Here is a 15,487-nt window from a genome sequence, read left to right on the forward strand (position 1 = left end):
TGTTGGTTATCTACTTTTGCTATGTTTTCGTTATTTGTGCTTACCCCCAACTCTCCATATGCTTTTTGGGAGATTTCCTTGGCTTTATATTCCAACCCTTTTGTTGAATTTTTCAATTTCTTTTAAGAACATTTTACAACATTTTCCAAAAGGTATTCATTCTTTTCTTTGTCTTTCATTTTTTTTTTAAATAGTACCCTGTTCTTTCTACCTAGATTTGTACCTGTCTCCATGGAGCTGTTTGTGATAGAGAAGTGTTATTTTGCTCCCTGCAAACCTTTGTTAATAATCATTTGTCAGTTGTTCTTTTTTAAGAGAGAGGCCTTAATAATCTCCTGTAAAGTTATGTGCACACGAACGAGTTTTGCTGACAGTAGGCTTACTTGCAGCATGATGGGACAGGGAGGCATTTTTGGTTCAATTCTGGTGTGACAGAGACTGCTAATGGTTTTCCTATGTTAACCCCTCTTTGTTTTAGGGAATGGTGCCACTGCCACTATTTTCAACATCAGCAGGACACATGGCTCTTCAGCTAGAGCCTCCCTTGGAGCAGCCTCCCCATGGGTGCAACTTCCCGGTCATTTTCTTAAACAAGAAGCTGCTTGCTTTCCACTTCCTCTTTCCCCATGCTAAGGGCTGAAATGCTGACAGGGTGCTGGCAGGCCAACTTCTGCCATTCCGAGGAAGACAGCACCCCACAGGATGCTGAGGCAACAAGGAGGAAGGGACCTGGTCCCTGGTTGACCATGTTGGGCAGAACTGTTGACCACCCTAAATGCCCCTGTACATGCTTTTCATGAAAAAAAGATAAAGTTCAGCCTGATTTGAGTCTCTGAGTTTTGGGGTGTCCTGTCTCCTGACACATATGGGGTGGAGAATCTCCAAACATTAATGTTTATTGTTGTCTTCTCTGTCACTACACAGTTTCTCTAGCGAAGGATCCTCTGGTCTTCTGCCTGCCTGTTTACAACTTGAGTTTCTACCCTGTATGGTGACGAGACGTCTGCTTCTATATTCTCTTTGAACTCTTTCTCCCTCCACTCCTTAGCCTATTTCCACCACCACACTGCTTTTGCCCTGTTGACATTGAGAGAACTTTTATTCTTTCCTGAAACAGTTGCTCCCGTGCCTGGAAGGCAGAGCATTTGCATTCATCTCCTTGTTTGAAGTGACATGTTTTACCTCCGGCTGTGACTAATTTCCCTCAGAGTTTTGCCCACAGCAGTGCTGAATAATTATACCATGAGTAAGAAACGTATAAAGTTCTATGAAATGTTAATTTGGTTCTAAAGTTTAGTTCTGCCTAAGAGAAGTCAACCACAAAACCTCTGCTGTCAAATATTCTCTGACCATAGGAAAATAAATTAAAACTAAGTGAACTATTTCTATTCTAGGTTTAGTAGCCTTGGGGAGAAAGAAATTGGTAAACTAGAGGCTCTGCCATGAAAAATGTTCACTGAAGATACTGTATTGACCTCATTGCCACTTTGTAGTTATGAGCTAAAAGGGGACGTGTTATTTTCTAAAATTTCTCTGAATCCAGGAATTACTGTTTGTAGTCCTATGTTTTCACCACTTGAAGACAAATAATCAACTTTCTGAGACTGATAATAAGCCTATTTGCAGATTTAAATGTATGATGAATTCTTCTTTATTCAAAATATATTTAAATAGTCTGAATGAATTCATCTAATTTAAAAAATTTTATTTCTAAAAATAAATTTTTCTTAGACACTTTAGATGTCATCTAGCTCAATACCAAGTAGAAGCTTGGGTGTTACAAGTTTTGGATTATCTCTATTTTTTTTTTTTTAAAGATTTTATTATTTCCTTTTTCTCCCCAAAGCCCCCCGGTACATAGTTGTATATTCTTCGTTGTGGATTCTTCTAGTTGTGGTATGTGGGACGCTGCCTCAGCGTGGTTTGATGAGCAGTGCCATGTCCGTGCCCAGGATTCGAACCAACGAAACACTGGGCCGCCTGCAGCGGAGCGCACGAACTTAACCACTCGGCCACGGGGCCAGCCCCTGGATTATCTCTATTTTTAAGGTACACCAAAATGTACACATGTCAATCTGAATCCGATTAGGAAGTAGAAACTACACAACGATTTAACAGGGGAAGTCTAACATAAAGAATTATTAAACTGTGATAAAAGAGTAACTATAAGATATAAGAAAACTCTATCTGGTACCCCAGGGCTGAGGGAAGTTACTCAAGGAAGGACAAACTTTAAAGGGGTCCCTTCCCAAGGCGGGGATTTAGACCTCATTGGAAAAGGTGTAATTGCAACCCCTTAGATGCCAGAGAGCCAGCCCTGGTGGCTTAGTGGTTAAGATCTGGTGCTCACACCACAGGGGCCCGGGTTCGTTCCCATTTAGGGAACCACACCACCCATCTGTTGGTTGTCATACTGTGGTGGCTGTGTGTTACTGCCATGATGAAAGCTATGTCACTGGTAGTTCATACCAGCAGGGTCACCCGTGGTGGATGGCTTTCAGTGGAGCTTCCAGACTAGTAAGAAGGCTCAAAAAATTGGCCATGAGAACAGCAGTGAAGCATAGTCTTATATAGGGCCAGAGAAGGTGAGAAGATGGTGCAAAAAGACGAGGCAGGTTCTCCTCTGCTGTCCACAGGGTTGCTGGGAGCTGGAATTGACTCAACAGCACTAACAACAAAGATGCCAGAGATGTTCACTAGTTGCCTGGACCAGATCTGGTCTGCAAAAACCCACCCTCCAGAATGTAGGCAGAGCATAAGTGAGCTGCAGCTGGCCACTACACAGGTAGGCCTGCAGCTGGCATAGGGGCACTGGAGCATTCGGTGTCTGTGAGGTGAATTGCAGATAGCGGCCAGGAGCGAAGGTGTGCAGAGTGATGGGGAATCCATTGGCGAGCCTACAAGGCAGAGATAGCATGCAGGCAAGCTGGTGGCCAGGCGTAAGGGCATGCAGGCAGAGTGCTGCTGTGGCAAAAGGCCCGGAATAGTTCCCCTGTCAGGAGAACCACAGGAAGCTGATGGCCAGGCCAGTTCAGAGCTGCAAGGTTGCTGTGGGACTCTGTGTTCGGGGCACACGGCTGAGGCAGAGTGCCGTTGGATATCCTCACTGTCACACAGCTAAGCCTCTGTGAAGCAGCGGGAAACAGCAGGAGAGTTCCTCCTTCCTGCAATGAGCCTCCAGCGCCCTCTATTGGGAAAGCTTACCACCATGCTCACTGCAAAGGAGAAATGCTGACAGGAACTCTGTCCGTTATTCCTGGGCTGTAGGAAATGTTGAATTTGGAGCCAAAGGGCAACACACTGATAACTGGCATAGTATGTATAACTTAAAGTTGCTAAAATAAAAATCGATGTCAAAACCACTCAAGGATTGCTTACAGTTAGATCTATGGCAGAGGAAATGCTGGTAGAGTAGCAGAAAATTTATTAAAATTGTAGGTTTATATAGTAATTTTGTTTTAGTTTATTTTCAGTCAAGGAAAAAAATGGGAAATGCAATGATTATACATTTCCTATTAGTTGAAAAAACAAGACATAGCTCTGAAAGAAGACCTTATTTACTCTTATTAAAAGATATAATATTAAAGTAGAAAATTAAAATTTTTCCATGGGTTATTTTTTAAGAAAGAGAGAATAATGCTGTCTCCAATTGCAAAGCTATTCTTCTAATAGATAAATTTATCAGCCTTTTACAAGGACTGAGTTGATCTATTAAAACATAATGTTTTAATAAATTTTGCATGTTTTTGCAAGGAGTTAAGCTACTGGCATCCAAACACATAGCTACAAAGGCTCTATTTTGAAGCAAAGATAGACCGTGGAGTACCTAGAGCAAAAAAAGAATAGCATCTCTGTTAGACAAGTGGTTCCCCAATTTGTTGCATATAAGAGTCACCTGGGACATTTAAAAAATAAGCCAGATCCTTGAAGCCTTACCAGATGTATTTCATTAGGGGACAGGGCCTGGGGATCTGCGTTTTTAACAAACACAAGGCATTTTTTGGGAACTGCCTCACCCAACGTTGCAATCTCTCCCTAGGGGCAGCCTATTCTGTTGATAGGTACATACAGTAGCTCCAAGGCCCACCTCCCTGGACTCAGTCGGGGAGATCTCTGTAGGGTGATCCCAGCTTTAGCATGCCCTGTGGATATGCTGAAGCTTCTGATGCAACTGCTTCCCAGTTCAGCTTTTCCCTCTGCCCAGTCCTGCTCCCCTCGTTCCCTTATGGGTGTTTTTCCTGAAAGGATTCCTCAGTGAACCACCTGAATGCAAACCTCCATCGCAGAGTCTCTTTCCCAGGGAACCTAACCTATGAAATGCTCACTGAGCATTTGTATTTCTTGTTTTTTGATTTACTTGTTCTCTGCTCATTTTTATTTGATGGTTATATTTATTGAATTTGTAAAGAAGTCTTTTATATTTTGGACATTAAATCTTAGTTGTCATATATGTTTTAACTATTTTTAATAGCTTTTTGTTATGATACTGGCTCAACACAAGGTTGACATAAGGGAAGCAATATTGTAGAAAAGAAACCATATTGTAACTTTGAATAACCTCTGATTAACTAACCCAGACATGCTCTGTAGATTTTCTTGCCCCTCCCAGCTGCTATAAGTTGATAACTTTGTTCTTTTGAGTTCCTTAGGAATGTGTTGGCCCCAGGCAGAGAGTCTATGCTGATGGCCAGCATCAATGACAACCGAAAAATAGAGTATAGGGCATTGCTCTGTTCTCTGATGCGTATCCAGTAAAACAAAAGACTATCAGGATCTAAGACCAGACATCTACCCCTACTTGGAGATCAGATGGAGGCCCCCCTGGGATTAGATCTATTTTTCAGGGACTGTTAAAATTTGGGTTGTCGATACTTCTTATCCTTCTGGTCAGACACTTGGTTATAAAATGTGCCTTTTGATGTTGTCCCAAAACTGTTGAGCAAGGTACAAAATTCTAATAATGCAAAATGTCAACCTGAAGCTGGAAAGAAGAGAATATTTCCAAATGGATGCTAAACAGCTTCATTCCTCTAACCCAGATCTATGCCCCAATTCAGCAGGAAGTAGCCAGATCACTCATCACCCTGAATCCCTCAAGAATGAAGAATGACCAAAGAATAGGAGGGATTGAAACCAGTCAATAGTTAGCCATTGATGATTAAGTAGCTAGGAACTAAAGTTTTTTTCCTTTTTGCAATTACTGATTATAGCTTTTGGCTGTTTAACCCACCCATTGTTAACTGTGCTGCTTAGGCAATGTGCTGTCTGACTCTCACTAGGTTCCTATTGATAACATCTACCTGGAGCCTGGGTCACCATGGTAATGGGCGTGTGAGCTGTTTTTCAGGAATTAGAACTCCATTGTCCACTTCAGGCTGGTTGAGACCACCAGCCCATCAACTGGGCCCACACAGATGTCTGATAGGCGACCTTTTGATGTCAAGAGGCTAAAACCTCCACCATCAGATCATACTAATGCTGCCATTTTGTGAACATGGGTCCTAAGAAGAGGCATGGAGTCTGACTACACTTGTGCAGGTCATCAATTACCTCAGCTCTCCTCACCTCCCATCACCTCTCTCCACATTTCAGACCACCTTGCCCCCCACCCCATAAATATCCCTGAGTCCCCATTTTTGAGGAAGTGGATTTGAGACTCATGCTCTTGCTTCCTTGCATGGCTGCCTTGTGATTAAACCCTCTCTCTGCTGCAATCTCGTCATCTCTGTATTTGGCTTTCTGGGTGGCGGGCAAAACAAACCTGGTGCTGTAACAATTATCCCTTCTATTTACTTAACAGTGTTTGATATATGAGTGATGTAAAAAGTTATATTCAAATTAAACCTTTTTCCCTTTAATTGTTTCCAGCTTTGATGTAATGCTTAAAAGCATTATACCCCCAAAGTATATGACTCTCCATGGACATTAAGAGTCTCCCAAGGGACTTACTGAAAAACAGAAAATCAGTAGGTAAAAGCAAATCCTCAAGGATTGCCTAGTATGAGATCCACGGAGGAGGAAGTGCCAGAAGGGTAGACAGTGAAGGAAAGGACAAAAGGGACGCAGTGAGAATCAGTGGAGCAGACAGGGGCTGCCCCTCCCTGCTTCTGAAGTTTTGTTATAAAGAAGATATTGGAAATCTCATCAGCAAATGCATAACTACCCTCACTTTTGAATTGCAAAGCCCTGAGAGGATCTGACTCCAGCAAGAGGGCACTTACAGTCAGAACACCTTTGCTACGGTTAATATTTGAGGAAACATATTTAATGATAAAATATGCATCATGCTTTAATTGCCAGCAATGGCTTTGATTTTAGAGCACAATTGATACGCCTATGTGCTTGGTGGTAATCAAGTCTCACTTCTGAATCCAAGTCTTTCAAGTGTGTCTGGAAACTGAAAACAGTTTAGATAGACGTGTTATGACTCAGCATGTGGGAAACTATGGCTCAGTACTGTAGTATATCTTATCTAATCCAGCTGCTCAGTTTCTATCCACCTGCAAAATATATCTCTAGTTTACCCCAGAAAGACTCCAGTCCCCAGTCTGTCCCAATTTCCTCTTACAGGACATATTTCCTCATGCCTTATGCCATCACTGCCCTATTACCTTTTTTCAAATATCACTACTCTCCTGATGTGTGGTGACCTTTTCCTTTCTGTTATTTATAGTGCTGGGGTTCGGGGCAAGCCACCCAAGATGCATCACTCTGGCATGCGGATTTTTTCGAGCTGAAGACAATAAAGACTCAGAAGACTCAGGAAGAACATTTGACCTTCCCCCAGATTGCCCAAAAGAATTTAACATAGAAGGCTTGATCCAAGAAGGAGTTAACATCATATGCTAGCTATAGTATAATGTAAAATAGGTGTGGTAGAAAGGCACCAACAAGGCCATTTTTGGCCCAGCAAAACTTGCTTAACAAACATTTGCATTTCCATCTCCATGTAAAATTGTCTTCCTCCCCGCTGAAATCCCAAACCACCACCCCCAACATCTCCTTTGCCTTTTGCTGAAGATAATATTTGAGCTGGCAGCTCAGCCATTTTGTGGAGTTGCTCAGTTTTCCTGAGTTTCTCCCTTGTATACATGGTATAAAGCTTTGTTTGCTTTTCTCCTGTTATTCTCTCTCATGTGAATTCTCAGTTCTGAATTTTTAGTGAATCAATTCTTAGGCCAGCCAGAAGGACCTAGAGAGGGTAGAGGAATTCCCTTCCTCTCCTAGAATAGTTTTACAAAATAAGAATGCATCCCTAATTACAACCTTAGTGTTGACTTTTTTCTTTTTATAAATATATATTATATTGTGTCTGATTTCTTTTGCTCATCTTCCTGAGATTTATTCATGTTATACGTAGCTCGAGTTCATTCATTTTCATTGCTATACGTTATTCCATTGTGTGAGCATACTACAATTTATTTATTCATTTAATTAGGGGTAGAATTTTTAAGTTGTTCTAGTTCTTTGGCTATTATACAGCTGTGCATATTCCTGTACACGCTGTCGATGAAAATAATCCATAACCAATCTATAAAGGAAAATTGGGGTGAGTTTATTATGAGCCAGATCTGAGGACTAGCTTAGCCTGGGGCCTTCCTTTTCCAAGCACCACCAAAGAAGTGGGGTATACAGAATGGTTATATACTGTCAAAGATCACGTGTCACATATGATTGAAATGTCCCTTTTACACTAGTCATGAGATTGCTCTGTCAGCACAGCAATTGATGGACACAGCAGGTAGTGGATCTGCTGTCTTAGTGGACACAGTAGGTAGCCGCCCATCTGTTGTCTCAAGCTGGGTGGTCAGAGAGTGGGTGTAGCAATCAATTCCTAGCCTAGGGAAAGATGCTTATCCTTAAGGAAATGCCACTGTGGGGAGTTGCATCTTTATCTTAAGGCCATTTGTTCTTGTCTTTGGGACATGGCAAATGCTTAAAGCACATATACAATGCGTGCTCAACAGCCACATCAGGCCCTTTTGGAAAAAGAAGGTCAGGCCGAAATTAGGTTTACACCAAACGGCTTCCTCATATATTCCAATACATCCTATTGCTTACATTTGTTTATCAATACCTTTTGGTGCATATGCTGGTTGTAGAGTGTACATATTCAACTTTCATAGATAAATTTCCAAAATCTAGCTTTCTATCCTGATTGCCGCTTAAGAGCTATATGACAATTAGCAGTTACTTAAACTCTCTGCCCTCAGTTTTATTTCTGAGATAACGGAAAGAATGGTAGCACCTACCTCAGAGAGTTGGCAAATCAATGTTGTGCATATAGGTTAACACATAGGCATGCTCAGTAACTGTTATTATAATTATTAATATTATTGTTATAAAAAGAAGGGATGGAGAGAACAATCTGCAGTACCGACGTATAACTTGTATTTAGTATTTCTCTCCCCTAGATATCCTACACACTTTGGATATCTTTTCCTGCATGTCATAAGATGCTCAAAAATAGATTTCCAACATATCTCTGTGCCTGAAACCAGAGCGTTGGCCTGGAAACTGCCATCATTCACTGCAACTGAGTGCTTGCATCACAGTGCATTACTCACTAAACAAAACCTGCACCCAGAGATACCCAAATATGAGTGAATAAGTGGCATACATTTAAGAAACTTCTTTATTATGACTCTGTAAAATTGTGGCCCACCTAAAATTCACTGTTCACTGCTGGTGAGGTTGGATTAAATGTGAGTGTTGTTTATGTGTTGTTTAAACTCAATCATAAGAGCTAGCTCTTTCAACTTTGGCATATTCTGATGGGTAGCAAGTTTCAATGCTCTCATTTTTCAGCAAAAAAGGTCAAGACTCCAGGACACAAAGATCTCATAGACCAGCTTTCCCAGCCTCCAGCTCTACCCTTTCGTGCAATGAACACTGTACCTCTTTTTGGATAGGTCAGTAGAACCATCCTTCCAATTGCTCCTCATGGGTAGGGGTAGGCAAAGGACAAGAAAATATTATGATATCCTATCAAATTTGAGGACCAGCCAAGGGGAAAGAGGAAATTAAACACATACTGCAGCTTTTCTGAAGTTAATCATTTGCAGGGACGGTTAACTGCTACTTCTTATCCATTCCTGCTCATCCTCACCTGACCACCCAACCACCAACCAGCTGCTGGAACTCAGAGGATTTTCAGTTGAGACTTTGCTTGAAAGGCAAGGATGTTGTGGTAAATTCTGTTGTAGAGAAGGGCTAAGGATATCTGAGATCAAAGGCACTTCGTTCTAAGAGAAACAACTCAAGCCAACACTGCAGAGTCTTCTACTGTTTGCTCAGATAACTGCAGGTCAGTGATTTACTAAACGCTCCGACTACCTTGGGGAAAAGGCTGATATTTCGTTGCTTTAGGGAGTGCAGCCTTCAGAGGATAAGGCAGAGAGATATACTCAAGTGTCTGTTCATCAGAAATCCTTTCAGGATTACTATATTTTGTGGTAGAAAGAAAAGAGGTTGCGTGGCTTGGAATGTATTTATAAATTTGTGAAGACTCAATCAGAAGACTTACAGATGAGGGGATAATAATGCCTACCAGTGAAATAACATGCAAAGTAGATTAGAAATGTAAGGTGGTGTTATTTTTACTGATTCTGAAATATAAGTGTGTTGGTTGGTTTTTCTGCCCACCTCTCACATGTGGGAGTAGAAGGAAGTAAGCCAGGTTTCCCAGAAGAAGGGAGTGGTTCAGTGAGAAAGTGGGACACAGGAGACCTGGTTTTCAGAGTCTACAATCAGCAAAACTAAGTTTCTCTTTGGAGACTTCATCCACCTGCCATCAATCTTTACCAATTAATAAGGGGATACTGGACACCCTCAATTCGGTCTTTTAAGCAAGAAGCTGCAGTCCTCACCTCTTTTCTCTCCCACTTTCCAAACTTGACATTGTTCTCTTCTTCCTTGAAATTCTCTTCTTCCTTGGTTGAGTGTGACATAATACTATTTTTGTTGTCAATTCATTTATTCAACCGCTTCTCTCGTGGGCTGACCCTCATTCTGACTTAAACTGGCAGTGGAAGGAGAGTGAAAAGTAAAGTAACTGGAATAAGCAGAAGCATAAAAACGTAATTCAAAAAAAATCTTATACCGAAATGTAAGAGATAAAACTATAAAACACTTAGAAGAAAACATGGGAGTAAATCTTCATGACCTTGGGTTAGGCAACGGTTTCTTAGATATATAAGCAACAAAATAAAAAATAGACAAATTGGATTTCATTAAAATTAAAAACTTTTGTGCTTCAAAGGACACCATCAAGAATGAATAGACAGCCCACAGAATGACAAATGACTTGTATCCAGAATATATAAAGAATGCTTACAAGTCAACAATAAAAAGACAATTAACCCAATTAAAAATGAGCCAATGATTTGAATAGACATTTCTCTAAAGAAGATATACAGATAGCTAATAAGCACATAAGAAGATGTTCAACTTCATTAGTTATTAGAGAAATGTAAATCAAACCCACAATGAAGTACTGCATACTCACTACGAAGACTAAATTTCAAAAGACAGACGATTACAAGTGTTGAGAGAGAATGTATAGAAATTGGAAGAGTCATACGTTGCTGGTAGGAGTGTAAAATGATGCAGTCACTTTGGAAAACAATTTGGCAGTTCTTCAAAATGTTAAACATAGAGTTACCATATGATCCAGCAATTCCACTCCTAGGTATATACCCAAGAAAAAATAAAAATACATATCCACACACAAAAGATATACACGAATATTCAGAGCAGCATGATTCATAATAGCTCAAAAGTGGAAACAACCTGTTTGGGTCCATCAGCTGAAGAATGGATAAACAAAATATGGACTATCCATACAATAAAATATTATTCAGTCATAAAAAGGAATAAAGTACTATGATATTGATGAACCTTGAAAACGTTATGCTAAGTGAAAGAAGCTAGTCACAAAAGACCACATACTATATGATTCTATTTATATGAAATGTGTACAGTAGGCAATTCCACAGAGACAGAAAGTAAATTAATGGTTGCCAGGGCCTAGGGGGAGGTGAAAATGGGAAGTAACTCCTAATGAGTGCAGCGGTTTTTTGGGGGGTGGTAAAAATATTCGAAAATTAGACAGTGGTGATGGTTACACAACTCCGTGAATATGCTAAAAACCCCTGAATTGTACACTTTAAGCGGATAAAATCTATGGTATGTGAATTATATCCCAAGAAAGCTTTTATAAAATACTTAAACATTGGAGGGAATAGGGCAGAATAAGATTTTTATTAATGGTTGAGTTTATAGAACACGTAAGTTTTGCACCTGCGGGGGATAATTGGGCCCAGACATCTGTGAGTGAGTCATGGATGATGGTCAAAGTCATGGGCGGAGATGAGCTCCTCCCAGGAAGACACTGAAGGGTGAGGGAGGAAGAAGCCCCAGGACAGTTCCCCTTGGGTGCCACAGTCTCTGCTCTGGGTGTGCACTGGGTCTCACTATTACCAGGGGCCACAGTGAACACCCAACCAAGGGCTCCTAGCCCAAACCCAGCGGGCTTTCCTCTGCACCCGGGCTTCCTTAAAGTCCCTTGGCGATGCAGTCATTGTAATTTTGCTTCATTATTATGACGATGTTTTGACTCTAGGAGTTCAGCTTCTAGCAGAATCCCATGCTAATTTCAATTCTATTTCTCTCTTCCCTGGAGTTAACAGTTGCTAACATTTTTTTTTAATGTTTACTGTGTTTTAGGCACCATGTCACACCTCTTACAGAGACAATTATTTAATTTCTCTCAACAATTCTGGGAGACCTGTGCACTTACCATTGTCATCTTATAAAAGAGGAAATCGGGGCTTAGAGGGTCTGAGTATCTTGCCCAGGGGTTCACAGTTCCCATGTAGTGGAACCAGGATTCAAATCCACATGGCCTGGGTCTGACTCCAGAGCCCAGGCCCGGGTCCTGGCCACATACTGTCCTCCTGTGTAGATGGCACTCTGGCTGCGGCCTGTGAGGTTGAGGTAAAAGGAGCGAAATAATTCCTCCCCACAGAGTAGGTGTGGCTGACTCCCATCCGCCCTCACTACCCAGCTGCAGCGGTGGAGAGAAGAAAACATTTTTCACTCCCCTCTCCCACCCTCCTTTTACTAGTCTTGTTCCACTGCCCTCTGCTGACTGGTTGATGATGTAATGACTCAGGTTAAAGAGGAGGAAGGGGGATCTTGGTGCCTACAGTAAAATCACAAGTGTCAGTTTCTTATTAAAATCAAGATGCCCCTTTATAACAAGTAAAATTTGACCTTCACACACACACATATGCAACAGTATAAAGAGACAGATGTGTATGAAAGTTTTTTTTCTGTAAAACGTATATTGTCACTGGATACTTTTGAATTTAAATTCAGAAAACCTTTACTGAGCACCTCTCTGTGCAGGGCAGAGGTGAATAAAAATCCACCCTCTCGCTTCAAGGAGTTTGTGGTTTAGGGAAGACACAGAGTTTAGACTTTAGCTGTCGTTCAAGTCGGAATTAGACCAGACTTACAAACACTAAGTTGTCCCTGGAATATGGAGGCTGGGCTGGAGGACAGGTGCAGAGTTAGGGGTGAGTCTGGAAAAGGAGTGGGATTTGGTGGAGGAAAGTTTGAGAGGGTAGACGATGTGGGCAGGGTAAGAAGGTAAGAAAATATTTGGAAATTTCAGAATATATTCAAAAACATAAATATATTTTTCTTGAAGATAGTCATGAGTAAGTACCTTTTAGTACCATTGTAAGAGTGTCCAACGTATTGAACACGTGGGGGTTAGTGTTACTTCTAATGACTATGTTGTTTTTAATAAATGTATTTATAAAGGCTTTCTTCCCAATAAATTCAAGGCATGTATGTTTCTTGTGAATTTAAGTACAAATACAGAGATTTTTAGGGGAAATTTTCACTTTAAAGTGTCATCTTTTTAACTTTTTAAAGCCATTTACTCTTTTTGCCAACATTTTAGCATTTTAAGATTCTTGCCAATATCACCAAATAACCAATTCGCTACAGTTACCAAATCACTGACTTACCGGCAACTTACAATTTTTTTCTGGGGAATATCTTAATACTTTTGAAAATTTCTATGAGCCTTGAGTTGTCTGGTTTTTATAACGTGAAACTTTTCTTTGCCGTAGCTCCCTCTGGCTGAGGGTAGGTGGTAGAGAGAGGGGGTTCTAGGCAGCACAGAAAAGGGAACCTGCTGTCAGGGGCCAACCATCCCAGTTTTCCAGGGACAGCCCTGGTTTTAGTACTAAAAGTCCTGCAGCCTGGGAAACCCGTCAACCCCAAGCAAACTGGTGCATGTGGTCACCCTGGGAAGGAGAAGTGGGGCAGGGTAAATGCCTCAGAGCCTTAGATTTCTGTTTCTTCACACTTTGAGACCAGGCCGACTCATTCAATATAAATTCAACATAAATTGTTATAAATAAATCGGCTATTACGTCAATTGGGTTTTTTGGCAGAACTGAAGTGATGAATTGGGTGTGTGGGACCAGGGGTATGTGTGTCTGCAGGGAGCAGGAGATGGGGTTGGAGGAGTGGCATGAGCTGAAGTTTTAGAAAGTTAAGAATCTTGTTAAAAGACTTAAGCTGCTGCATAAGCTTCTCCCTCCAAGGCGGGCAGTGACAACTTTGAAAGGAATAGTGAGAAGACTACCTTGATCTAAGTGGGTAATTAGGATAATTAAGGATGAATGGTAATATAAGACTGTCTCAATCTATGTCGGGTTTTAGAGTAAAAGAATGAAATCCTATATTTCATTGAAAGACATAAGAACTAATTCTTAACTAAAATTAGGATATGTGAGGGGTTTTCCCAGTTAAGGGGTAAAAACGGCCTTCTGTGGATCTTGCTTTAAAGAAGTCTCTGATTAATGAATGACCAGAACCAAGAAACCAAGAAACACAACAGTAATGTTTCCTTTTCCTTTTTGTTTTTTTTTTTTTGGTGACAAGAGTAATGCTTTGAAAATTTTGAATTGACCCAATGGATCATTGCTCTTGTTGACAGAGGAACCTGGTGACATAGGAACAGTTGCTATAAAGAACTCGATAGACAGATAGACAGATGGATAACTGATAGATACATACATACATACATACATATATACATGCATACGTACATAGAACTCCTTTCGTCTGTCTCACCATTTTCTTGCTTTGTTTTCATTTGCTCCGCCTTCCCTAACTCTTCTGCCATTTCCTTGTTCAGATCATCTCTGTGGCTCACCTCGCCAACTGCAATAATCTTCTTAATCAATCTCGCTGTCTCTTCTCTCTGCCTCTTTCAGTCTGTCTTGTCCACATTTGCCATAGTGATCTTCCAAAAGTACATAACCATGTTGCTCAAAAACACAAAAACATCAGTGGCTTTCCGTTTCCTAGGTCCAAACTCCTAAGCTTAGCCCTGAAAACTCGTCAGACTCAGTTCTAATCTGCCCCTCTATCTCTCACTTTCTTCTCCCTATCGCACACTCCTTACCTTCCAAACAAATTGAAGTACTAAGTACTGTTGCCCAGAATAACCTTTACCTTCTTGCTGCTGTGTCTTCCCCAGTTTTCACTTTTGGCACAAAATGTCCTGCATTCCACACTCCAAATTTCACAGCAACATCTGCTGCCTCAGATGCAGCCAGCTCCAGAAAGCCCACTCCCATCTCTCTCCCTAGAATTGACTGGCCTCCTGATATGCTCCTGAAGCAGAGAACATAAGCTGCCTTTTATTGTAAATACTTGGGCTTAATGTCTTTTCTTCTACAGTCCATTATAATCTCCTTGAAGGCATGGTTCCCATCTGATTTTCCCCAGTACTTTATGACAAGTAGGAATTCAATAACTGTTTATTAAATTGAGTTCTTTCAGCACAGAAATGTTAAAGAAACATCGGCTCATGCATCCTCAAAGAGTTCGACATGATGCCCTTGATAGAAAGGGAGAAACGGCAGCCCAGCCCTTCTCTGGGCTGTGGAGAGTCTCTGAGCCAACTCTCTTCAAAGTGACCTTGGTTGCTGCTCTGTTCACTACTGTTCTGGGTGAGTAATGGGGAGACAAGGTCAGATTGTCACCATACGACTGAGTTCATCAACACGCCCTATTTCAAAAGATGTCCAAAGGATATCCATCTTTAACATTGTGGGCTATTTGACCACCTGAAATTTAGGGAAATTTGCTATAAACCCTCACCCAAAAAAGGCTGATTTATAGAGACACTCTTGATACTCCCTTTTAGCATTTCCTCTCCGGGAACTCTCCAATCTAACCTCAAAGCAAATTATGACTGGGAATAAATGCATATTATCTGCCAGCCTGACCATGAAGAGTTTTCACCGCCTGTGCGCTTGTGCTTGTTGAGCAGGTGGAGGGGACGGGTGTCATTCTGCCAGGGCTCCTGGAATCTAGCCTAGCCTTCATTTAATTCTCTCCAGAGAAGCAGAATTAAGATTTTATTTTTCAAGGGGTTAATGCATCTCCACCCTGT

At 41.1% G+C, this 15,487-nt stretch overlaps 1 protein-coding gene across 1 annotated transcript in view; it reads left to right on the forward strand.

Moving 5' to 3' along the window:
- Positions 1-14,899: 14,899 nt before the first annotated feature.
- The window catches only part of LOC124249541 (zona pellucida sperm-binding protein 3 receptor-like), an 80,817-nt gene continuing 80,229 nt past the window's right edge, over positions 14,900-15,487 (forward strand). The window contains 1 exon segment of the mRNA XM_046680548.1: positions 14,900-15,041. Within this exon segment, the coding sequence (XP_046536504.1) occupies positions 14,900-15,041 (142 nt within the window).

Source organism: Equus quagga, chromosome 13 (genome assembly GCF_021613505.1).
Source record: "Equus quagga isolate Etosha38 chromosome 13, UCLA_HA_Equagga_1.0, whole genome shotgun sequence".
Lineage (NCBI taxonomy): Eukaryota > Metazoa > Chordata > Mammalia > Perissodactyla > Equidae > Equus > Equus quagga.